A 26,547-nucleotide genomic window follows, 5' to 3' on the forward strand; every position below is an offset into this window, starting at 1 on the left:
TGCATCCCCGGCACCAAGTACAGTGTAAAAGCTTGACAAATATTTGTTGAATAAAACAACTCTCAACCCAGTACCAGATATTTTCTTTTTATTAAGGACCCGTGGCATTTGTTTCCAGGGACTAAGTCAATTTCTGCCTAAATCACAATTTTGCCACATGGGGGCTCTGTTTGTTAGCCACAAGGGATCCATCCTAAGCATTCCCCACACTAAAAGGGAACTACTTCTCAGTCAGGATTAAGCATTAGTACACAGAAGGGTTCTCCAGCCCAGTTGAAGAGCCCTCAAATAGACTGATACATTTTATTGTAAAATAAGGACGCTCAGACTCCTATTCCCTGCTACTACACGGCAATCCTATGCAAGGTTTCTCTCCTCTCAGAACTGTAATATATCTTAGGTTTGCAGCATAACATTAAAAAGAAAATCAGACTTATTATTTCCGAAACAAAAACAGAACTAACCAATGGAACGTTATGCTTTTTTATCCAAATCAAGATTTCTATTATTTTTCCCTGCCTGGTTGTTGGGAAATTTAATTCTTAATGCTGATATATTTTTCAGAAAGGCAAATTAAAAAAATAGACTACTAAATTCAGCTGAAACTATTATGCACAATGCTTTCAATATAAAGAAAATGTTATAGACTGAATGTTTGTGCCCCCTCCCCCAATTCATTTGTTGAAACCTGATCCCCAAAGTGATGGTATTTAGAGGAGGGAGCTTTGGGAGTGAGTAGGTCAGGAGGGCAGAGCCTCTTCTGAAAGAGGCCCTCGGGCTCCTTTGCCCCTTCTGCCAAGTGAAGTCACAGAGGGGAGACAGGGTCTATGAACCAGGCAGCAGGCCCTCACCTGATCTCAGACTTCCCAGTCTCCAAAGCAGTGAGAAATAAATGCCTGTTGTTTATAAGCTACCCAGTTTATATTCTGTTGTAGCAGCCCAAATGATCAAACACAGAAATTTTTCTTTAAAAAATTCTGTTACATCAGAATATATGTGAAGCAGCTACAGCAAAATGTTTATTACGATACCATTTAAACAATATTGACTTTATATTCAAAGCACAGCCAACCATGTCAAGTAAAACATCAAATATTAAGGTGTAAAATTGGTTAAGAGACGTTTGTCTAAAACTCCTTTGTTCTTCTGTGAGAAATTACAAGAAATTTGGGAATATATATAGGAGTATAAATTTTACATTGTGGCTCCGGTACCACATGTTCCTTCATGGAATTTGCTCTAAATTTAAAGCTAGAAAACTGATTTCTCTCAATACAAATGACTACATATGAATTTTCATAGCTGCTCTTTTGACAGGAATGTTTTTGAGCTTTTGTTATAAGAGTACCTCAATATCAATACAAAAATTAGCAGGTTTGACTATAGATAAAAAGGCAAGTACAATGGGAAGTGAAGAACAGAAATACTGGTATATATGAAAGTTAAACCAACATGGACTCATGGCAATCCTTGATATTAAATCCTTAATATTAAATCCTTGTTCCCAACCTTGCCAGTTGATCCCATTACTCAGTTCTCCAGTAGCATAAATACCACATAATAAAAGTACATATTTTCCTTCAAGCTCTAAATCTTTTATTATTTAAAATTTCTGCAAGTCTTAAATTTGCTACCAAGAGTGAAAGGTGCCCCAAGTATCCATTTGGGGCTGGATATTCTGCTTAAATTAATGGACTCCTGCTGCACATGTTTGCCTCTTTGCAAGTTAAATGACAGAAGGGGCAGCAGTCAACCAAATACAGAACATGGAACAAGCTACAGTGCAAATGACCTGTTATCTCCCAACAAATCAATGGCATTAAAAAAATAAAGAGACTTCAGAAACATGCAAACCAAATGCAATGTTCGGGCTTTGCCTAGATCTTGACTACAAATGAACTTGAAGGACTTATTGTTAATTTCGTTAGGTATACTAATGCCAGATGGTTCAAATAAAAGTCTTTTTGGTTAGAGCTAAATGCTAAAATATATATGTGCCTAAAGTAACATGATTTCTGAGGTTTGCTTTTAAAACACTCCAAAAAAATATGTGTATATGGGAAGGGAGGCAGGGATAGCTGAAACAAAATAAGTGAAATATTGATCACTGTTAAGTTGATGTTATTTATACTATTCTCTCTACTTTTGAGTGTTTTTAAATTTCCACTAAAAATACACCCCAAAACAGTTATTTCCTCAAAGTCATATAGTCCACCTCTACGTGTTACACTTTAAGAGATTATTTTTTCCTGTCCCCCAATTTAGCTGAGGGCTACCCCTGCAGAAGAGACAGTGAGAAATGTAATAAAACCTGAGACTATGGATTGATGCTGCAGCATAAATGTCTCTTCAGGTGAGGGGGAGGGATATGTGTTAGATAACCTTGTGAGGTCTCATTCATTTGAATTTGCTTCATTCCAGAAAGACACTGAGAAACCATTTTAATCATCAGACCTGGAACTTTACTCATCCATTTATTTAAGTCAGAGATGTTCACTAAAAACCATATGTGACCAGACAGGGTTTTTAATGGACCCCTTGAAGCAAGCAGATGGAAACCAAGGATATTTCAGAATGTGTTAATGCTCTGATGAAAGATCGGGATATAATTACAACTGAACAAATGCATATGAGTATTCTAACCAACTAGATATGAAAAAAAAATCATTTCCATAGCTGCAGGAAACTCTGATGGCATTCTGAAAACCCTATTACATGACAGAATAACTAAGTAAAAAACATTAAGCTTTTTATAATATCTGGATCAAATGCATTTATTGGTGAAAGCACTTTAGGAGCAAGAACACAGAATGTCAATGATGTGTGCCATACGATAAATAGTCTTGTTATTAAAACTGTAGTAGAAAGGTTTCTGAGGAATTTTTAAATAGTATTAGTATTCTCACTCTGCCTTTGGTCATATCAGTGACTCCTTGATATATGCTCATTGTAGTATATACACATGAGCATAGAACCTAGACAGAATCAAAGGAAAAATAATGTTCTCATAGCTACTCTGACTCCAGAAATATTTTATAGCACTTTATAGTCTATGATGTATTTACATACGAATTAAAAAAACACTGATCCTAAATAAATGCCTTAGAGATTTGTGAGTTCCATTTTGTGATAAGCAAACTGAGACCCTAAGAAATTTGGCCATAATCAGTTCCAAATTCTAAATGTCAATTGGCATATGCAATAAAAAGTATATGTCATTCTCTACATTATTTTAGAAAGACATTTTGTATTACCAAAGTTATTTTCTAGAAGGCTCAGTCCTAATGTTCCCCTATCTGCTCTTCATGCAATTTCATCAAGGTTTTTTGTACCATTGTCCTCCAGCCCATATGCAAACATGCTGCCTCTGTCTAGGCCATCTGAATAGAAACCTGTTTTGCTGTTGTGTAGTGGCTAATTTTGCTAATCATTTAATGAAATATTTTTAAATGCATCATCATTCTTTGAGGTCTAATATCAAGAAGATATTTTAAAATTAAATTAAAGTCTCATAATAAATTTGAAGAAAAATGAGAGCAAAATCCAGATTTAATTCAAATGTGTTGAATTCTTGATTTTGTTCCCAACACTTGGCCCATGGAAGCAGTGAAGGGCTTCACCAAGCCCTCTGGTTACTTAGCCCATAAAACTAGGAATCATCTTACCTTTCTCTCTTTACCCTGTACCTCCACTTTTAAACCATTAGAAAACTCCTGTTGGTTTTACCGAAACATGCACCCAGAATCTGTCCAATTCTTACCACATCCAATGCTCCCATGCTGACCCAAGTCCCCCATCATCTCTCTCCTGGATTGGTTCAATAGCCTCCTTACTGGCCTCCCTGCTTTTCTTCTTGTCCTTTAGAGTCTATTCCCACAACAGCAGCACAAGTGATCCTTTCAATAGGCAACTTGATCTTATCTTTACTCTGCATAAAACATTGAGTCAGCTTCTAGTTTTCTCCAGAATGAAGCCAACATTCTGAGAATGGTGTGCAAATCCCCCCATGGTCCAGTACCTGGTACCTCTCTGACTTCATCTCCAATTACTCTACCCCTTGTTCTCCCTACTCTAGATTGATTGGCCTCTTTGCTGTACATTGAGCATATTCTCTGTTCTTACCTGAGGACCTTTGCACTGGCCACTCCCCATATACTAGTCCAGTGGTCGGCAAACTCATTAGTCAACAGAGCCAAATATCAACAGTACAACGATAGAAATTTCTTTTGAGAGCCAAATTTTTTAAACTTAAACTTCTTCTAATGCCACTTCTTCAAAATAGACTCGCCCAGGCCGTGGTATTTTGTGGAAGAGCCACACTCAAGGGGCTAAAGAGCCACATGTGGCTCACGAGCCACAGTTTGCCGACCCCGGTACTAGTATATTTAATGTTAACAACCTCACCTCCTTCAAGGGTTTACTCAAGCCACTTTCTTAATAGTCCTAATCATCCTATTTAAAATTGCAACCCACCTCACTCTTTACACTCCCAATCTTCCCTATCCTTTTTTAAAAAAATATATTTTATTGATTTTTTAAAGAGAGGAAGGGAGAGGGATAGAGAGTCAGAAACATCGATGAGAGAGAAACATCGATCAGCTGCCTCCTACACACTCCCCAGTGGGGATGTGCCCGCAACCAAGGTACATGCCCTTGACCGGAATCGAATCAGGGACCTTTCAGTCCGCAGGCCAATGATCTATCCACTGAGCCAAACTGGTTAGGGCTTCCCTATCCTTTTTTATTTTTTCTATAGTATGTATGATCTAATAATATGTAATTCTTATTTACTTTTATTGTCCATCTTACCTCTTTAGATTGTATGCTTAGATCTTTGTCTTATACACTGATGTACTCCATGTGTCTGAAACAGTGTCTAGTACATAATGGGTACCCAAACCATGTACTTTTTAAATAAATGAAACCTCTGAGGCCAACCCATTTATTAACATACTACAGGCCCAGTGCACGAAATTCGTGCATGGGGGTGGTGTCCCTCAGCCCAGCCTGCACCCTCTCCAATCTGGGACCCCACGAGGGCAGTCAGACATCCCTCTCAAAATCCAGGACTGCTGGTTCCCAACTGCTTGCCTGCCTGCCTTCCTGATTGCCCCTAACCGCTTCTGCCTGCCAGCCTGATCACCCCCTAACCACTCCCCTGCCAGCCTGATTGATGCCTAACTGCTCCCCTGCCAGCCTGATTGCCCCTAACTGCCCTCTTCTGCTGGCCTGGTCACCCCTAACTGCCCTCCCCTGAAGGTCTGATCACCCCTAACTGCCCTCCCCTGAAGGTCTGGTCACCCTTAACTGCCCTCCCCTGCAGGCCTGGTCTCCCCCAACTGCCCTCCCCTGCAGGCCTGGTCCCCCGCAACTGCTCTCTCCTGCAGGCCTGGGTCGCCCCCAACTTCCCTCCTCTGCCAGCCTGATCACCCCTAACCGCCCTCCCCTGAAGGCTTGATCGCCCCCAACTGCCCTCCCTTGCAGGCCTGGTCCCACCCAGCTGCTCTCCCCTCCTGGCCTGATCACCCACAACTGCCCTCCCTTGCAGGCCTGGTCTCTCCCAACTGCCCTCCCTGCTGGCCATCTTGTGGTGGCCATCTTGTGTCCACATGTGGACAGCCATCTTTGACCACATGGGGGCAGCCATCTTGTGTGTTGGAGTGATGGTCAATTTGCATATCACTCATTTATTAGATAGGATCAGTACATCCTAACTTTCTAAATTTATATTTGGCAATTCAGTTTCATATTGGTCTGAAATTTTGCATTATATACTGAGTTTGGATTCATTTACCTAATTTAAACAAAACATATTAAGCAATATGAAGTACTGTAAGTATAATAAAAAGCCTTTAGATACATGACACTTACATTTTATAATTGCATAAATCTTTAACGCCCTGGATTAATTGGGGAAATTTAAAATGTCGGGTAGCTTATGGTTTGTTCTGTATGTGGTATCAGGTGCAAACAAATTTGCTAAATATATTCTGTACTGTAATTTTCCTTCTGTTGAGAGGCAAACCAGAAATAATCATGACAATCAATGAGTGAAAGGAGGATAAACTTTGAGAAGTACACCAGCAGCCCAGTGGTGTGGCTCAGTGGTTGGGTGTTGACCTATGAACGAAGAGGTCACAGATTCCAAGTCAGGGCACATGCCTGGGTTGCAAACTTGCTCCCCAGTGGGGGTGTGCAGGAGGCAGCCAATCAATGATACTCTCTCATCATTGATGTTTCTATTTCTCTCTCCCTCTCCCTTCCTCTATGAAATAAAAATATATTTAAAAAAATAAAAGTACACCAGCAAATTACTAAAATCTTTTAGAATGTAACTTGTTGTGGTGGTGTTTTGTTTTGTTTTTTTTCTTTTGAGAGGCTACTTTATGTTTTGGGAGTAATTTCTACAGCCCCCAGTATTCAGTCTGGCTTAGAATTGCATTATTTTATTTTGCATTATTGTATTATTTTTATTTTGGATATCATGCATATATTGCATTATTTTATTTTGGATATCATGATGGTCTTCCTCTTCGGGCACTTCATTACCTTGACCTAGGACAGGCCTGGTAGTGATGCCAGCTTACGGACTACTGCCAAGGTGAGGGTCACATAAAGTGCCTGAAATCAGATCTGCTCCAAAAATGGCTACTGGTCACATTGAGGAAAAGACCAACATAAATACCAATTATGAGATCTAAAGAGTGAATGTGAAGTCAGAACTATGGCGTCAGACAATATCAGAAGCCAAGGTATCAGAAAAAAATGAGAACTAAGGGCAAGGTGTGTAGCACAGCAGAGAATGTCATTCACCGTAAATAATCCATGATTTCTCCCAGAAAAAGCAAAGTGCGAGAATTACATTCTCAGTGGGCTCCTCTGTGCTTCTGTCATCAGGGAATGAGAAAAGAATAAGCAGCACAAAGTGGATGGGGCCTCCAGTCATCCTAGAGGGGCCCTGTGCAACTATTAGGTGAAACAGACATCTTGATGGCTACTGCCCATGGAGAAGCAAGAGAAGTGGGAAGAAAAGCCAGAGGCTTTCAAACAACAGAGACGTAAGAGAGGAATTATAAATGTGATTCCCTCTAGTTTTTCCTAATACAGTAGATACAAATTGTCAATACCCAGTGGGGATGTCATATGATAAAAGTTGTGATATGCCAAAGGTAATATTCAAAAGTACGTTTACTATTTTCATGAAATCTATGGTTTAACTATGAAGACACAAGATATCTACATGAAAAGTGAAGATCACTTGTTGACCATCTACATGTTTCCACTTCCCAGTTTCTTGCCTTTTCACCCACATTCCTTAAAAAAACTTTCTCCAAAATGGTATCCAATCACAACTGGCTGAGGAACTCTGCAGGGACCAATCCCATGTACACAAAACCAGCACTACATTACCAGCTTATCCTACATTGAATATACTTGTAACCCCCCATAAAAATTTTTTATTCAATAAATATGTATTGACCATCTATAATGTGTCAAGTGCTGTTCTAGGTATCAAAGAAGGCAAGACTGAGTGAATTTCAGAAACTCATTGTGAACAATATAAAAATATTCATTAAAGTAATTCTTTGTGAGTTAATGACAGTTGGTATAGTCCAATGGTCGGCAAACTCATTAGTCAACAGAGCCAAATATCAACAGTACAACGACTGAAATTTCTTTTGAGAACCAAATTTTTTAAACTTAAACTTCTTCTAACACCATTTCTTCAAAATAGACTCGCCCAGGCCGTGGTATTTTGTGGAAGAGCCACACTCAAGGGGCCAAAGAGCCGCATGTGGCTCGCGAGCCGCAGTTTGCCGACCACTGGTGTAGTCAATATTTAATACTAAACAACATGCAATATCAGTTGATATTCAAATAAAGTTGAGGTTCAAATAATAGCTTAATGTAGGTTTATAACATGCCACATGTTATTCTAGGTACTTTCAAGATATTAAGATGACTTAAATCTCAACCCTCTATGAAATGAATTTGTGTTATCACATCCATTTTGTAGAAGAGAAAACTGAGGCATACACAAGATAAGTAACCTATTCAAGGTTACATAGCTGGTAAATTTTAGACAAGATTTGAATTTAGGTGCAAAAATCCATGTTCTTAATCACTAGATGAAACTGCACCTCCTTAAGTTTTATAATACTTCTTTAAAAGACACATACCAGCCCTAACCGGTTTGGCTCAGTGGATAGAGCATCGGCCTGCGGACTCAAGGGTCCCAGGTTCGATTCCGGTCAAGGGCATGTACCTTGGTTGCGGGCACATACCCGGTGGGGAGTGTGCAGGAGGCAGCTGATCGATGTTTCTCTCTCATCCATGTTTCTAACTGTCTATCCCTCTCCCTTCCTCTCTGTAAAAAATCAATAAAATATATATATATATATATATATTTTTAAAAAATACGCATACCAAAAATGTTTATACAAACCTATTCTAGGAAGGATTTTTTTTTTTAACCACCGCTGTCCTGCCCCAATGCCTCAATCAGGCTAATTTTCATTTTAGTCATTTTTAAAATGAAGATAACCATGTTGTTGAAGCAAGATCATCTAGTTACATGTTCAAGCATAACAAAGGTGTCGTTCTGCATCTCAGTTCTGCCACGTGCTTGCTCTATGACCTTGAGCAAGTAATCTCTCCAAGTCTCAGTTTCCTCATCTTTAAAATGAAGATTATAATGGGACCATCATAATACTATTTAAAGATAAAACAGGATAGCCCACACAAAGCACTTAGAAAGTGCTCAAATATTATTAGCATAATAAATAGCAGCAGCATGGATAAACAGAACCTAATGATTTCTTGATTCTTCTATTCACACTAAAAATAGTTTACTTCTCTTCTAATTAAAAAAAAAAAAAGACAAAAACCAAAACAACAACAAACCAAGCCACAAGCTATTAAACCGATGATATATTTTGTGGGAAAACCAGAAAGGCATTTGGACACACGAGTTTCCGTGTCACTCGTTAACGCCTCCATTACAAAATGTATGTGCTCTAGCATCCTGAGACACCTTGCGTAATATAATCACTGTCACTCCTAGAGGTCAAGTGGGCAGACAGCTAATGCTTCTCTGGGAAAAGCTCAGTAAATCATCGTCTAAACCTCGGTTCAAAGCCCACGCTGAGGTTAAGAAAAATTGACGTTCGGTCTGTGAACTTAATGTCAAGCTCCAGAAAAACTCGGGCAGCACATGTTTAGCGAATAAGTAGATGCAGACAAATAAAGACATTGCCAAATTGTAAAACAAGTCTTGGAAATTACAGAAAATGCTGCTCGTTATTGATTATGGTGACCATTCAGTTCTTACTGAGCCACCCAAAACAATCATTCATTTTCTAGCCGAGAGCCTGCTCATTTGCAAGATAAAAGAGAGACATTTCTGCACATGCCCATAATGTTCTTCACCACTGGGGGCAGCTTTACATAAGACTGCATTCACGGGAACCAAAGCAACAGTCCGAGCAGCCTTCAGAATGACAGTCTGCAGAAGTGAGCTGAGCCTGTGCGCGGTCCCGGGCTCTCCTGCCTTCCGGGCTCCAACGCAGCTCTGTGGCTGACCGGGGTGCTCACCACCAGAAATGCTGGGCTTTGGAATACAGATGTGGCAGCTCAGGTAGCCCCACGTCGCCGGGAGGAATACATCATGCTTCCTGATAAGAAGAAATTGTAGAAGCCAGTTTTTTTTAACACCCCCGCTTCCCCCCCCCCAAAAAAAAACCTGTAAAGATGCAAAAACGTAATATCCATGAAGATCCTATTACCTAGGAAGATTTCGATGTTTTGCTGCAAATGCGGAGTTGGGATTTATTTGTTCTTGGAGTGTTCTGCGTGGCTGGCAAAGAATAATGTTCCGAAATCGGTCCATCTCCCAAGGGGTCCAATTTTTCTTCCTGGGTGTCAGCAAGCCCTGACTCACTACAGTGCAACTGACAGGGGCTGTCACGCAAGTGGCCCCCTAAGCCAAAGCAAAGACCTAAGGACGACCTTTGAACAATACAAAGGATGGGTATGTTTTGTCATTTTTCTTCTTTCCTTCCTTAAAAAAAACAAAACAAAAACAAAGAATCCTCTAGTCTGTGTATTACTTCTGCCTTAATTATTTTAGAGATTACCTTGCTCTGCTCTAAGACTATAAATTCAATTGCTTAGTGAACACGTTTCTTGCTTAACTATTAAAAAAAAAAAAAAACAACCAAAACCCTGAGGCAATTCTCTTTAAATGACAAGTAGATGGTTATTTGATGTGAAATGTTGTTATCTAGATTTAAATGTTTAAAAAAGAAAACACATGCCTGCTCTTGCTTGATTAAAAAAGAAATGAATTCTTTTTTGGGGGGATAACTTTTCTAAGTTGTTTTTATTTTCAGGTTTCAATGTAATTAGGCTACTGAGCGGATCAGCTGTAGCACTGGTGATAGCCCCTACTGTCTTACTGACAATGCTTTCTTCTGCTGAACGAGGATGCCCTAAGGGCTGTAGGTGTGAAGGCAAAATGGTATATTGTGAATCTCAGAAATTACAGGAGATCCCCTCAAGTATATCTGCTGGCTGCTTAGGTTTGTCCCTTCGCTATAACAGCCTCCAAAAACTTAAGTACAATCAGTTTAAAGGGCTCAACCAGCTCACCTGGCTGTACCTTGACCATAACCATATCAGCAATATTGATGAGAATGCTTTCAATGGAATACGCAGACTCAAGGAGTTGATTCTGAGTTCCAACAGGATCTCCTATTTTCTCAACAATACCTTCAGACCTGTGACCAATTTACGGAACTTGGACCTGTCCTATAATCAGCTGCATACTCTGGGATCGGAGCAGTTTCGGGGCTTGAGGAAGCTGCTGAGTTTACATCTGAGGTCGAACTCCCTGAGAACCATCCCTGTGAGAATATTCCAGGACTGCCGCAACCTGGAACTTTTGGACCTGGGATATAACCGGATCCGGAGTTTAGCCAGGAATGTCTTTGCTGGCATGATCAGACTCAAAGAACTTCACCTGGAGCACAATCAATTTTCTAAGCTCAACCTGGCCCTTTTCCCAAGGTTGGTGAGCCTTCAGAACCTGTACTTGCAGTGGAATAAAATCAGTGTCATAGGACAGACCATGTCCTGGACCTGGAGCTCATTACAAAGGCTTGATTTATCAGGCAATGAGATCGAAGCTTTTAGTGGACCTAGTGTCTTCCAGTGTGTCCCGAATCTGCAGCGCCTCAACCTGGATTCCAACAAGCTCACATTTATTGGTCAAGAGATTTTGGATTCTTGGATATCCCTCAATGACATCAGTCTTGCCGGGAATATATGGGAATGCAGCAGAAATATCTGTTCCCTGGTGAACTGGCTGAAAAGTTTTAAAGGCCTGAGGGAGAATACCATCATCTGCGCCAGTCCCAAAGAGCTGCAGGGAGTCAATGTGATCGATGCCGTGAAGAACTACAGCATCTGTGGCAAAAGTACCACGGAGAGATTTGATCTGGCCAGGGCACTTCCAAAGCCCACATTCAAACCCAAGCTCCCCAGGCCGAAGCACGAGAGCAAGCCCCCTCTGCCCCCCACGGTGGGGGCCACGGAGCCCAGCCCAGAGACCGATGCTGACACGGAGCACATCTCTTTCCATAAAATCATCGCAGGGAGCGTGGCCCTCTTCCTGTCCGTGCTCGTCATCCTGCTGGTGATCTACGTGTCCTGGAAGCGGTACCCGGCCAGCATGAAGCAGCTGCAGCAGCGCTCCCTCATGCGAAGGCACAGGAAAAAGAAAAGACAGTCCCTAAAGCAAATGAATCCCAGCACCCAGGAATTTTATGTAGATTACAAACCCACCAACACGGAGACCAGTGAGATGCTGCTGAATGGGACGGGACCCTGCACCTATAACAAATCGGGCTCCAGGGAGTGTGAGGTATGAACCCTTGCGATAAAAGCGCTCTTAAAAGCTGGGCAATAAGTGGTGCTTCATTGAACTCTGGTGACTATAAAGGGAACGTGGTGCCCCCTCCCATTCCCTCTCCCTCTGCTGGCAAGGTCCTCCCCTGTCCGCTTTAGTACATTCATAACACTGGTCACTTTCCTCTCCTGCATAATGCACCCATTGAAACTTAAATACCACAATCAATGTGAAGCTTGAACTCTGGTTTAACATAATGCCTATTGTGTCAGACCCTTTATTGATTCCATTAACGTCACACTGTTTACAGATAAAACTTCTTTTTACAATTAATCCCCCACATCTGCTGTTATTCCGCTAGAACCAGATGCACAGTTCTGGGAGGTTTGCAGTTTGCTGGCAAATCCAGGGAGAAGGGAATGACCCCAGGTACTTGGACCTTGAGCTGATTCCAGGAGAATGCCCGGTGACAGGAACATTTAGAGACAGAGCCTTGAAACAATGCCTAGCTCAAAAAGAAAACCGCAGGGAGCTATCCAAGGATGGTGCTGGGTAAAAGCAGCACCACCAGCCGGTGTCAGGGGCGTCTGAATTGTGATGAGGCAAGTCTAGGGAACAGTGTCGAAGGGTTAAAATGCTGCGGGGAGACAAGTGCCAACTGTGAGGAGATGGTACAAATACAAAGTTTCCGACCTGAGAGCTTGTCTCTGAAACCCATCCCTGTGAAATCAGACCAGAGGCTTCCCTGTCCATTTCTTCTAGCCTCTACATTTCCAAAATAAGCCCATTAACTAAATAGCCAGGAAGCAAATTGGAGGAGGCAGATTTCCCCACTGCTCCTCCCATTAGGGACTTTTCAGAGACCAGGCTTGCAAATGGGAAGGCAGCTTGCTATAGGCATGGGGTTGGGAGCTTCCCAGAGTTTCTCATTTCAGCTCTTGCCGGGGCCCTAATGGAGGGAGTGGAATCATTAGCGTCCTCAGTTCTCTGTTTGGGGTTTGTCAGGCTGTCCTGTTGTGTTCCATTATGTGTCCTGTACACACCAGTCCCCTAATGACTGACACTTCATTCAGATGTGTAAAGAGAACACATTCCAAGACATGCTTTCCACCAAGAGCCTCGTTAAAAAGGATAATTTTGATAGCACCTTCCTAAATGTACAAAATAAACCTTAGATGGAGAAGACCGACCCTATGGCACTCGTCTTTGCTTTTCTATTGCTGGTGTTACGGTGTCCCTATGCGCATCTGTATTGTGAACTCATCCATCAGTATGATTCTGTACCGACCCTGTTGGCACTGTGCAAGCTGCATGCATGGTTTTATGTCGTAGGTGAAAGTTTATTGACTGCAGCTCAAATATCATAGCTTCTGGATTTAAGTAACTTTGACCACAGTTCATTAATATTTGAGAAAAAAATGTCTTTAGTCTGTATCCTCTTTCATCCTCCAAAATGAACAATTCAATCACAGTAGTAAAAATCAGGAATTGCAACATTAAGTCTGTTTCATTTCATTTGGCTTGCCAAACCATGTCCCTGTTCTTTCAAAACAGAATCGCTGCAGCAAAAAAAGCAAAAGTGAATGGCTATTTTTACCAGCATTTTTATATAGTCTGGGGGCTTTTAATTTGCTGACAGGCAAAAATCTAGGCAAGTCACCATGAAATATAATTGCAAGGAAGCCAGATTATAAAAAAAAAAACACTTTTATAAGCAATAAAGAAAAAGGAACATTTAAAGTGGACTTTGGTTTTAATTAAATTTTAAAATAGATGGCAGTTCAGAAAAGCATCATAGCTACAGTATATTTACCCACGAAAAATTATTGACTATACATTTATTAATGGCAAATTGTCACAGATTCCCAATGGATTAATAATGCAGACACTACCTTACAGTACTATGAACTGGATGACTGAGCCAACTGTGATGTTTTTCACTGAAGTTGTAAGTTTACATTTTTCATAAATGTCAGTAAATACATATGCCATCTAAAAAAGAAATTTTCTTTGGTCAGACTCATTTTCATCTGTACTAAAGATGACTGTGTTAATTAAATGCAGTATTAACGTGAAAAAGCTCTTTTCTATTCTTTGACTTGACCTTCTGCCTCATTTGTCATGGATACCAAATAAATTTAAGCAAGACATGTTTATACTTACATTTTTGAATTCTTGCTAATTCTCAGTGCTCTGGTACCACTAGTATATACAAAATACATTTGCTGTATTGGAAAGTGTTTCTAAAATTCAAAGCCACTTGGTGTGTAAGATGAAATGAATGACCAGCATTTTAGGGGCTGGTCATTTTTTTTAATGTGTAACTTTAATTCTTTATGAATTTAGTAATGAATAAGAACCACAATAAAATCCTTTAGAGAGTAAAACTCATTTTGATTCAGAACATGAAATTGCAAAATTTTTAAAAAAGACCTCCCCTTTTGAGGAATGAAGCTTCTCTAGTTCTTCATCTCTTCTGAGCTCAAATATTTAATTCTTGTCAGTAAGACCATAACTTGTTCACCACCACAAATTTAGCAAAGCCAACTGGAGCATGTTCTCCTCCTCAAAAGTTGTTGCCCTCACCCCAACCCCATGGAACTTTCTGGACTTCAGACCGTAAATCTGTTTACTTTTTCAAACTCATTGCATATTTGAGAGATATAATTGATATTCCATTTTCTATTGCAAATTTCCTCAAAGGTGACAACAGTTAAATAAACAGCCTAACCTGTTGAACTACACAGCAGAGACACATGGAGGCAGAGGGGTTCAGTCAGTGCTTTGAATGCTTTGTCAGAGAGGAGATGCAGTTCAGTCTCTGAACTGCAGGGGTTTGGCCCCATTTTTATAGCCCCAGTACCCACAGTGCTACCGCAGCATGAAGTTAATAGTCGCAGTGTCACGGTCTTCTGAGGAATACTTATGCAAGATATATTCCTTTTAAATTAGTTTATATTTTCCGAGGATGTTGACATTACATCTTTCCAAAGAACTGAAATCATTTTTTCCTTGATTTAGTGAATCAACTACCTAAGTAGACAACAGGCAACAAACTGCATTTCTGTGGAGCAGGAGTGACCTCCAGTGGCGGCTTAGACTAACCACAGCTATTCACACATTTTGTACAGTTTTTAAATCCTGAATCTTTACAGAAACGTGGTTGACAACATATAGCTTTTGATCTGTGAATCATATTGGAATTTGCTGAGTTTATCTCCCTGGGAAATTAAGTTACAGTGGGTTTTTAAAGTTATTTTTTGCGTAGTGCCTTACTGAGTAATGCCCAAACACAGGCCATAGAACTGGTACTGAGGACTCGAAATAAGGTAATAAGAATAAATAAGAAATGCTTTAAAGTATTCACATTCATCTATGTTGGCCACATATATATTTTTTCATTAAATGGGTTAACGTTTCCCATCAGCAGGCTACTGAAATGTGATGTAATTTAGGTTGGGAAAAATAAACTTCAGCATTAATATGGAAAGAATCAGCATCAGCTCTTCACTAGTCAGTAGGAATGTCTGACTATCACACGAGGGAGGCCTCCCCTTCTGGCTGCAGACTCTCCAGTTTGTCAGTCATGCCAGTGACCTGAGCTTTGCCCCACTGCTCTCTCCCAGCTTTCTCCCTCCCCAGTGCAGCCAGCTGAACGCGGTTCCATTAGACTCTCTGACAATGATGTTACAATCCAAGAGGTGATGATTCATGGATAATGAAATTATGCTCTCCTTCTGGGGAAGGATAATGCAGAGTCAGAGTCACAGATCTGGCAGGGCTTTGGGGGGATGCTGTAGGTGCATGAAATATCTTCCCTTCATGTTTACCGAGAAGAGAACTTACGCAGTTGATTTAAACTGTGAATTAGACTAGCAGAAAAAACAAGCATCAGGCCATGAAGCCTAACAAACACAAAATGAGTTCCGCATATGACACATGAGAATTGAACCAATGAAGAATGAAAAATTCACAAACTGTGTTGCTGCTTGTAGTCCCTTGCCCCGGATCTGTAGCAAAGCCATTGTGTTCTCTTAGCTAACTGCGTTAAAAATCAGAGGCAGCTGGAAGATACTATGAGCATGAAAAGTAATGTTGGTAAATTTGAATTATAAATATTGTAAGAGAAATAGAATTAATGAAAGCTCAGTAGCTTGTATTAAGGGACTCTTAAAAATGAATAAAAAAAAACACACAGGTGAAAATGACAGTTTCTCTAATCTACAATCTACTAGCCTACAATATTGGACCCAAATTTTGCTTAGTCTCCAAACTCATTGGTGATACCTGCATACTGGAGTAGAATACAGTAGAAATGCTATGGAGAAATGAACATAAAATAGTTCTTTATTTGAGGAAAATACAGCCATATGTGGTAGAGTACATGTCTTAGGTTCAAGATTTTCTGACACTTGCTAATCAAGTGATCTCAGGCAAATTATTAGCTGTTCTAAACTTGAACGTCCCTATCTGTTAAAATGGGCATATGTTATTGACTTCACAAGGTAATTGGGAGAAGGGAATAAGAGAAGTACTTTGTAAACTACTTACTCTTTTCAAAGAGTGCTTAGTGAGATATTGAGCTGTGTTTGTCAGTGTTCTGTGTTTGGTCTGGGTTATAAAGACATAACTAACCTCTGCATTACACAAGCCCAAATCCACTTGACATTAATGGCAGTGAGTCTAGATCTTAATTTCTGTTTGACCTTTAGTTTCCATAAAAACACAGCTTCTTCCATCCCATGTTATCTAAGTCTAGGAGTTTATCTATAATGATCACAATGTACAATAAACATAAATAAAGACACCAACCCTAGAACACTGAATCGAAAGATTATCAAAGTGCATCAAATCTGAACTGTTTCCCAAATCAGTCATTATAGCAAGGCCTTTGAATCAACAGATGTTACTTATCCATCCCTTTTCCAATACCGCTATTTTGAGCCCTCATTGACTTTATAAATTCAACATTTATGGCAAGATGACATCGTTATTGAGCAAAAAGGTATTAATCACACGACATCTACTCTGCTGTTGCATTTTTTTTCCCAGTGAAAGAGTATCCAAAATCTTCCACTAGTATTGAAATTACTATAGACTTCATTTTTAAGTTATTGTCATTAAAGAGCACTGGATTTAAAAAAGTAGCAAAAGAATACAAAGGTTTCTTTTTATGAGTAACCACCAATTCAGTTATGCAAAATTAAATACTTAAGGGTCTTCATGGGCCTTTCATGAAAAAATTTACCAATGTAATCATAAATCTGTCTTCACTGGATATAGCTGGTTTTAACAAGTATGATATAACAGGTGTAATTCCAAAATTCTCATAATTTAAGTCGACAAACTGTTCCTTTTTGTCAGCTAGGTTTCTCTGAAATTTCTGGAGAACAGAGATAATAGTGGGTTTTCATTTGGAAAAAGCATTTGTGAATTTTATGCTGCTTTACCTTTATGGGATTATTGGTGGATGTTCTTGAGTTGGGTAAGGAGAATTCTAGGAACACAGAGAGAATAAAAATGAAAGAGCAAGCAAAGGCAATCTATTTTACAATGTACTTTCTAATAACAGAATATCCATATACAATAATAATTCATTTTATTGAAAAAAGAAGCTTCTATCTTATTCTATTCAGCACATATTGTAATGAAAACTCATAATTCTCTCTCTTTTTGTTAATCCTCACCCAAAGACATTTTTTCCATTGATTTTTTAGTGAGAGTGGAAAGGAGGGAGGAGGGGGGAGAAAGAGAAAAACATCCATGTGAGAGAGACACATCTATTGGTTGTCTCCCTCATCTGCCCTGATATGGGCTTTGAGTCAAACCTGAGACCCTCTGGTATGAGGGCCAATGCTCTAACTACTGAGCATGCCTGCCAGGGCTGACAACTCATAATTTTCTTGACATTTCTCTATATTTTATTTTTATTTTTCAAGGACTCCCACCTCGCCCCTCCCCCGCCATGAATTTTCTTTATTCCTTTCTTCCACTCTTAAATTATTGCCCTCTACTTCCTATACAACAAAAAATATCTTCCCTCATATAAATCAACACAACCTGATCTTCTCACTCAACGAACAGCCTATCTCCAATGGAAAAAAAAAATTAAAACTTCAATGAAATTTAAGTCTTCTTGACAATCTCCCCTTTCCTCTATAGCTGACACACTACCTCTTTAGTGTCTACTTATTTTCAATGGAGGAAAGAATAAATATAGTTGAATTACGGGCTGGTAAAATATTAAAGCCCACTATTTCCTTTTAAATTAAATGACTCCTAGAAAACTGAATTTAGGACTTTATGTATGAGAGTGCTCAACTACATTTCACAAATGAGAAATACTCAGACCAATCATCAGAATTTTCGGGAATAAAATGCAAATATCTTTGTCTTACATATAAAATGATAAGGCAAATTCTATACTTAGCAAAGGCAATTTCTATTAAAGCTTAACTATAATAATTACCATCTATTCGGGGTGTAAAATATGTTTTGCCAGTAAAGAGCAAAGGACTTCAATGAAATTAAATCCTTGTTCATCACTCTTGGGGCTCTAACTTATTGATAAAGAGGGGTAAAAAGAAAATGTCCTCAAATAGTGAGGATATACTATTCAGTGGTGTTCATGGCTTCAACGGGGGTGGGGGAAGGGCTATACCTTCTGAAAAAAAGAAACATGTTGGACCCCCTTTTGATACAATCCATCAGAATCCCACAGGAATATTTAAAGGAGACTTGTAAAAGATATTATGTGGAGGCTGAAGTAGTCGAGTGGCTTTAAACCTGTGATAAGATTACAACAGTAAAAAGTCTAAGAAGTTTAAAAATGAACTCAGCACTTTAGGATCAGTATTGGCTTGTGCTCATTGATTTTTGAATAAATTTTGCATTATTTTCACTAAATTTTAAAGTGAAAAGGTGTAAATAGTTAGGGTACTGCCATTTATCCTATGAAAAGTTAGATAACATCACTGAAGGATGATTAAAATGGAATAACATATTACATAAGTGTATTTGTTTTTCACCAAGCTAGGCTTGTCACTGATACTTAGGAAAAAATCCATAACCGTCCTATAAGGTGATATATTTTTATTACACATTTATTTGTGTGTGTGTGTGTGTGTGTGTGTGTGTGTATTTTTGTATAATTGAGTTATTATTATTTGCAAGGAATATCTACATAGTTTTTAAAATATAAAAACACAGTCCTTATATTGACTGTTTTCATCCATTAATCTTATACCTTGCCCCTTCTTTATAGGACTGCCCTAAAGTTGTTCATACCCTACCCACACAAGACTTTTCAAGCCAAATTATACATCTCTAGTTCCCACTAAAAATGACTTTCAATCATTTATTATTAGGATATCCCTCTGATAGGTAAATTCTAACCTTCCAATATAGTATTTTTCCCAACTTGTGGCACCCACTCCAGCCCATCACTCATCATTAAGAGGCAGCATTCGCTTAGTCCTATGGACTTTTATAGGGAGGACTGAGTAGTAAGTATAAAAATCTACATATATTTTTATGGGCTTCACTTTGGTTGTTTTTATGGTCTAACACACAGAGATGTGTGGGGCCTTTTCCACTGATTTTTTTAGAGAGAGTGGAAGGGAGGGAGGAGGGGGGAGAGAAAGAGAAAACCATCTATGTGAGAGACACATCAATTGGTTGTCTCCCTCACATGTCCTGATCTTAATGCAAAAGCATTACGCTAGCTGCAAATTAAAAAAATAAATAAATAAATAAATAAATAAGGACAAGGTAGATTTTTTAAAAACAGAGGCCAAGGCTCATATCATCTATTTATTAATCTACAAATGATCCTAAATGATGAGCATGCTGTATTTCACTTTCCCAACATCTGATTTACCCTCCCAAGTTTACCATCATATTAAGCTTCACATTCCTTCCATTTTCCATTGCTAACAGAGAGGTTTCTTGTGCTTGCTTTTTGGTTGTTTGCTTTGTGTTGTTTTCTGCCTGCAGATACTCTCTCTGTTGTTAGACTGTATCACTTTACCTGCTTTTCTAGAATCCCCACATGTTGATCCTGTCAGAAAGTCATAGGGAAATTTGTCCGTTTTATGGTTGGAGCGACCAGACAGACAGACTGGGTTTGTCCCTAGACTGCAATCTAGACAAGTCTGGGTCATCCGCCTTCTGTCTCCCCAGCCTCCCATTGCCACGCCTTTTCTCCATGGAGAAGGATTGTCCACACGGAATGTCCTCCTTCCACCAACAGGGAGGGCTCTCTGGGTTCCTTTCTTCTTACCAAATATCTATTCCCAGATCTAAACCAGTATTATTGTCCCTCGTAAGAGCACTCACATTTAAATAAAAATCTTTAGCTAAAGGTGCGAAAGTCATATACTAAGAGCAAGCATACTGGGCAGGGTTGGGTAAAGTGCTTCTGGAGGCAAATGGCATTACAAGCACTTGTTAACAGAAAAACATTCAAACCTGTAAAGAATTTTTGTGAGTTTATTTGAGCCAAACTGTCGACAATTGCGGGGAAGCAGAACCTCAATGGATTGAGATAAAGCTTCCAAAATGGCGGGTTACATCTGTATATATACATTGCAATCAAAGGAGGGGACGTAGGTGGGTTACATGAAATCCATTGGTGATAGACCAGAGAGGCGGGAGAAAGCAAAGCGGGGAAACCGCTGGGATTGGATAAAAAGTAAAATGATAGACACATACTTAGGTGGGTGCAGGAACAATTAACATGATAATGAAGGAATTTGTGGTATCTATCGTGGCACCCAGCACATTAGGTTGTGCCCCAAGGGGTCCAGAAAAAGGGAAGTTACAAGTTACCCAGACACTTCAAGGGTATGTTATCATAGATGCAAAAAGACAGACAGGCTCAGTTAAGGTAAAGGTTGGCCTTATCAGTGAAGATACCTGCCTAGGATGTAACTACCCACCATAATTGCTTTTAGTTAAAGTTTAAGTTCAGACCATCCTTTGTGGTTACTTTAGATCTCTGAGTTTGCAAGACCGCCATGCAGGCCTTCCTTAAACTTGTCAGGTTAGCATGTGGCCCCTTTCTTCCACACACTTATGAAATCATCCTATATAGATGCCCTGTATTTTTCTCAAAGATAAGTTTGGGCCTTTGCAAAGGAACCTATGCAGGGCCAATAATCCAGGTTTCATTCAGAAAACTATAGTTTGAGAAAGATCTTCAGTGAATTCCATATGCACAGGCTTTCTTCTTAGTTTTTCTCAATGGAGAGACAATATTGTATAAAAAGAAAGTTGGACTAGAAATCCAGGAAGAACCAGCTTGGATTCTGGCTCTGGGACTTAACAACTAAAAACTCTTGAATCTTAGCTTCTTCATCACAAAAAAAGAATAAAACAATGTAATCATCACAGAATCGTTAAAGGTAAAGAATCAGGAATCAGCATTTCTTGAACATTTTATGTACTTTGTTTTGGACAAATTAGATGTATTATTATTATTTAATATTCCCATAGATCCCATAATGATTAAATGAGATGACTTAGATAAAATCACTTCATACAAAGCTTGGCACATAATAGTAACTTTCCCTTTCCCTTTATTAGCTCTAACTGCTAACAATTTCAGTACCCCATTTTGTTTTAATAGTAACCACTATTTATTTTTATATGGAATAGTAAACAGATAACTGACAGACTTTCAAGAAATAGAATCTAAACTGCCATAAACTCAGGGGCATATGGGCACATGGTTAACACTGAACAGTGATGTGAAATATAAAAGCAGTGTCCCAACGCGCCCCACGAAGCCCAGCTACGTCTCCACACCACTTCCCAGGCTCCAGCACCGGCCAGGTCTTGAAGTAGCATGTGCTTCTCTACTTCCGTGCTTTGGTCAATCATTTTCCTTTGTGATGAAATGAACTTCCTCCCTTCCAAGCTCTCTTGGAAACCTCTGAGACTTTCTAGAATAGATCCACCTCAAATTCCACTCATTCTAGAAGGCTTCTTAACCTCGCCCTTCGCTGTTTCCCATATTTTGTACCTCTATTGGAGGTAACACCACAAGCTGCCTTGTGTTAGAGGTATTAATGTGTATCCAGACCCTTTTTGAGGAAATGGACCATTTCATTTCTTTCTTCTTCCCGTGATAATTGTACATCATTTTATTCATGGCTGTACAATTTAGATTTATTCAATTCAGATTGAATTGATATTGGTTGAATTGACTTACTGGTGATATTATAAGGTAACTGTCAACCTCATATGTATATAGTCTACATATACATTTTTGTTTTTATTTCATATATACTTTTCACATATCGATTCTTCTCAGTTATCATTTAACTGGGTTCAGTTTAAACTGTTGCTGTGTCATGAATAACCTACCAATGACTTTCCTTTGATACTTACCAAAGGTATTAACATTTTAGGGGGTATGTTAAAGTGACCAAGAGCTAAAAAGAATGTGAATCAAAGAAAGAATATTTAAGTCTAAGTATGAATACATCTTGATTTTAGTCGAGGCTGAGTAGTTACCTTTTGTTATAAAAACCATATATTTATGACTTCTCTGTCCACTGCCTCTTGGAAAAGGTCCTTCTCTCTCTTTAGCTGGGATGTCTCCTTATCTCATCCCCAGTCCCACAACACTTCTGCGTTAGACACATACCCAGGCCTCCCCTCTCTTACCAAACACACAAAGGGACTTCTACCCTACACTCTCAGAGAGATGAGGTCAGAGGTCTTTGTCTTTCTGATCTTATACACATTTTAAAAGCAACTATTCTACTGGAGGCTTCAAACATCAAATACTCATAAGTTGACAATTGTTAATGCTCATCTTTATTACCACTGAACACTGCTTATACAGGAGGCTCAACTGATCATATAGAATTAAAGCATGTGCCCTTTGTTGAGTGTCTCTCCCTTACTCACTTCTGTTTACCCTCTTCCTCTTTTTCACTGAATTTCTTTCTTCTCTCTCATTAGAATTTCTTTCATTTTTTTTCCCTTATCCAACTTTTGCTTCTAAGTCAATTTTCACTACTTGAATATGCATTTTCTGGCCTGGTTAAAAGGTAAATACTAATGTTTGTTATGTCTTAGAAAAGCAATAATTAAAATGACAGTCTAATAATTTAATTTAAAAGAGTCAAAAATCTATTTGTATTCAACAGCTTTGTTTAGTTCTATTTAGAACTGTAATTTTGTAATTATAGTCCAATTTCAGAACTGGAAATAAATTCCTCCCTAATATATATTTTAAGTCTCATTTTTTATCACGATTTCTAAGGCAGGGCAGATTTGTAGAACATCTAAACATTCCTCTTCGTGTGAGGTATGGATCAGGCTCTGGGCCTTGTTAAATCTTGTCATCTATGGAGTAGGTTCATGTTTTGGATATACATAATAAGAGAACCGAAAGAAAACCTTTATTTAGTCAGAAAAACTCATAGCTACAAGAATTTTTTGAGAAACTTGCAATCATTTTCTTACCTTCAATTTGAAATTCTAAGCTAATTTAATGGACTTTTTAACAATATTCCAGGAACAGCATTCCTTGTCCCTCTCTTTGTAATCCATCCCAGGGCTTCATGAACAATGTATCATTTTTTCACCTCTAACCTATAACTCCCTTGCTTAATATATATTCAGTGGTTATTTAAATTTTAAGAAGGATTTCTTTGTTTAATTTTTTACTAAAGAGGAAGAACTCAGAAGTGGTTGGGTTTTGTTACCATTTTCCATTTGTAGTACTGGAATCTGCTTAGTCTAGCTCAGGTCTAGGGCCCTGGGTTCCATGACATACTTTGAAAAGATGGAAAACCACTGTTCTGAAATTAGCACTAATATACTTTAGATTCAAGAAATTCTGCATAGAGTGACAGCTGAATGAAAAGAACCCAGTGCTTAACTCACCTATAACCAATCATATAGGTAAGAATTCCCAGCAGGACCTATTCAGTAATTTTCAATGCCAGGCTCACAAATTACAGGTCCAGAGGTCAAATTTGCACATAAATCATTGAGCCCCAACTATCTCCTCATATTCAACTCAGTTTTAACGTCCAGCACTGTGTTGTGCAGAAATAATCAATGGTTAAATTATTCCCATGTTGTTGGCTCAGCTCACAGTAGCCCACTGATTAGTTGTGTGTGTGTGTGTGTGTGTGTGTGTGTGTGTGTGTGTGTGTGTGTGTGTGTGTTGGTGTTGTGGTTTTTTTTAACTATCTGATCTTCAGTTTGTATTTCAACTGTACCCAAATGCAGATGCCATCTCTGGTAACATGACAAAACAGGTTTAGGTTTATAAATGTTTCTGTGTGTGCCAAGAACAGCATGAATCCTGCAGTAACTTGGTGGCGGCGGGGGGACGGGGGGGGGGGGTGTAAAAAGGCAACTGAGTTTGCTAGAGAATCATTTTAGACTTTATGAAACCTTCTCCACCTATAATTTAAGGAAAAAAAGAAAAGAAAAGGCCCAACACTCTTAAAGAGCATGGGGGAAAAGCAGTTTAAGAAATAGAAGTCCTCTGTTTCCCCGGGAGGCACTTCACCAGGCAGACAGCCACCCCACAGTAGAGGGGCCGCCTTTCCTCCGCCGATTCGGTTAATTAACATGCACGGTTACAACAGGCTCGCTCAGAGCCGCAGCTGAAGGACGGGGTCTGCATTTTCCTCCAGTGTCACCCGGAACGTGAAGCGGCAGACATACTGCCCAAACACAATTTGACTCACTAAAATCCAGCCCTATAAACATGAAATGCATTTCTCAGGCACATTTTAAAGGACGCATTATCAAGATTTATGGCAGAAGGATGGAAATCATTTGCAGAGAGGCAGCACCAGGCGAATATTCTAGGTTTCTCTCCGGATAGTTTTAAAGTAAAATTTACAAATAAATCTTATGGGTAGAGTCCACTTTCAATGCCGAAATCTTCAACTCTTTCCTTTCAAATATATGGAATTTGAATCTGACAAACAGCCCGTATGGTGCCAGAATTTATGAGTGATAGGAAAAGCCACAAAAGCTATTTGTCACATAAACTGCAGAGCTCAATATCAGTCTGCAGGGCTCATTGGCAGAACTCAGAAGGAGCCTGGGAGGAGGGGATGCTAACAGCTGCAGCCTTGACCGCACTAGTGCGCCCGTGCCAGCCAGAATTCAAGCCGCGGGAGCTGAGTGAGTGTGGCTGAAGGGAGGGAGGCCAAATAAATTAAAAGGAGAAGAAGAAGAGGTTCTTATTTCTAAGTTTGTATTAAATGCCTGCACAGATGAATACCTGCAAAACCAGTGTAAGACATGAGGCCTGCAGATACTCAAATTACATCTGTTCATGAAAGACTACTTTAATTTCCTGGTAGAGGGGAGAGGTTACAGGCTGAATCAGTTACACTAAGAGCATACCTTGGCATCAGTTTCCTCATCTGTAAAATGGAACAGTACTTCACATCTCAGGGCAATTTTGAGGATATGCTGAGATAACATATATTTGTTATGTTATATTTGCATGGCAGGCACCCAATAAAAGTGATTCCCCTCTCTCTTACCAGGTGTTCTCATGATGCTACAAGTTGATATGAATGACAAAGTGCAAGTTCCCACATTTACCATTTAAATTACCTAGTCTGCAATCTATGGAAAATAATTATATATCCCTGGAGCTTAATCAATCAATCATGAAATCAGACCCAGAAAAGGCTTACCATAAATTTGGAAACCCTCTGTTAGTATCTGTTAATGGAATTTCTATATTAAGTACTGTTATGTAAAAATTTTGCTTAGCACAACAAAAAAAATTCTAAGCTTAGTGTTATCTTCTAACAATTCAGTATTATTGACTTTTCAGAAATATTACTCCAAGCATTGAGTCCATTATCTTTCAAATCTCTCTTTAAAATGTTGCTGTAATGTCTGACCATGCCCACCCTTCATTTTTCTCCCAAAACACATACCACATCCTTCCACACTAAATGCTGAAGGGAATACGCTATTACTATTGTAGTGAGCCAACTGGCGTATGTAATTTAGCACCTAATTCATTTCTAGTGGGAAATACTTTAGGCATTTGGCAGTAATAAAATATTAATATTCATATTTTCAAAAATTATAATTGAGTCTATGAAATGAGGACTGAATTCTCTAAAACAATTCTAAAACAGGAATTCTAATGGACATTTATTGAGCACCTACTATGTAGAGGCATATAAATGGATTTTCGTTTTTCCTCAAGGCAAACAAAACATAAGAGAGGACAAAGGATTTTTGAAATGTGGAGTTATATTGCCAGGAAAGCCAGTGAATTATTTGATTGGTTTGGAAAGTCACTCACTTCTTTATAAAGCATTGGATTTTCTCTTTCAAGAGAAAAATTTGATACTTGCCCTTCACTAGAGACATGATAATAACTAGTTCTTTTTAAAGACAGTGAAAAACAAACAAACAAATAAAGACAGTGTAAAGAGGAGAGATGAAAAGAGCTATAAGAGTTTCTAAATGGCACAAGATCTGTGAAGTGGTAGATATTAACACAAACCTCATAGCGTTGTTATGTGGATTCATTAGTTAATTAGTTAATGACTTTGAAGTGCTAAGTCTTATTAGATTTATTTTTACATTTTAACACATGTGAGAGAAATGACTGTCTGAAATTAGAA

At 39.0% G+C, this 26,547-nt stretch overlaps 2 protein-coding genes across 4 annotated transcripts in view; one reads left to right on the forward strand and one right to left on the reverse strand.

The window, feature by feature from the left end:
- Nucleotides 1–26,547, reverse strand: part of CTNNA3 (catenin alpha 3) — a 1,399,627-nt gene that overhangs the window by 803,585 nt on the left and 569,495 nt on the right. The gene's annotated exons all lie outside the window — the stretch shown is intronic.
- Nucleotides 9,446–26,547, forward strand: part of LRRTM3 (leucine rich repeat transmembrane neuronal 3) — a 166,750-nt gene continuing 149,648 nt past the window's right edge. The window contains exons 1-2 of the mRNA XM_080687957.1: nucleotides 9,446–10,030; nucleotides 10,392–11,923. Of these exons, the coding sequence (XP_080544083.1) occupies nucleotides 10,027–10,030; nucleotides 10,392–11,923 (1,536 nt within the window). The 5' untranslated portion in view covers nucleotides 9,446–10,026. The remainder of the gene's footprint in view (nucleotides 10,031–10,391; nucleotides 11,924–26,547) is intronic.

The sequence above is a fragment of the Plecotus auritus genome (genome assembly GCF_963455305.1).
Source record: "Plecotus auritus genome assembly, chromosome: 9".
NCBI classification, from domain to species: Eukaryota; Metazoa; Chordata; class Mammalia; order Chiroptera; family Vespertilionidae; genus Plecotus; species Plecotus auritus.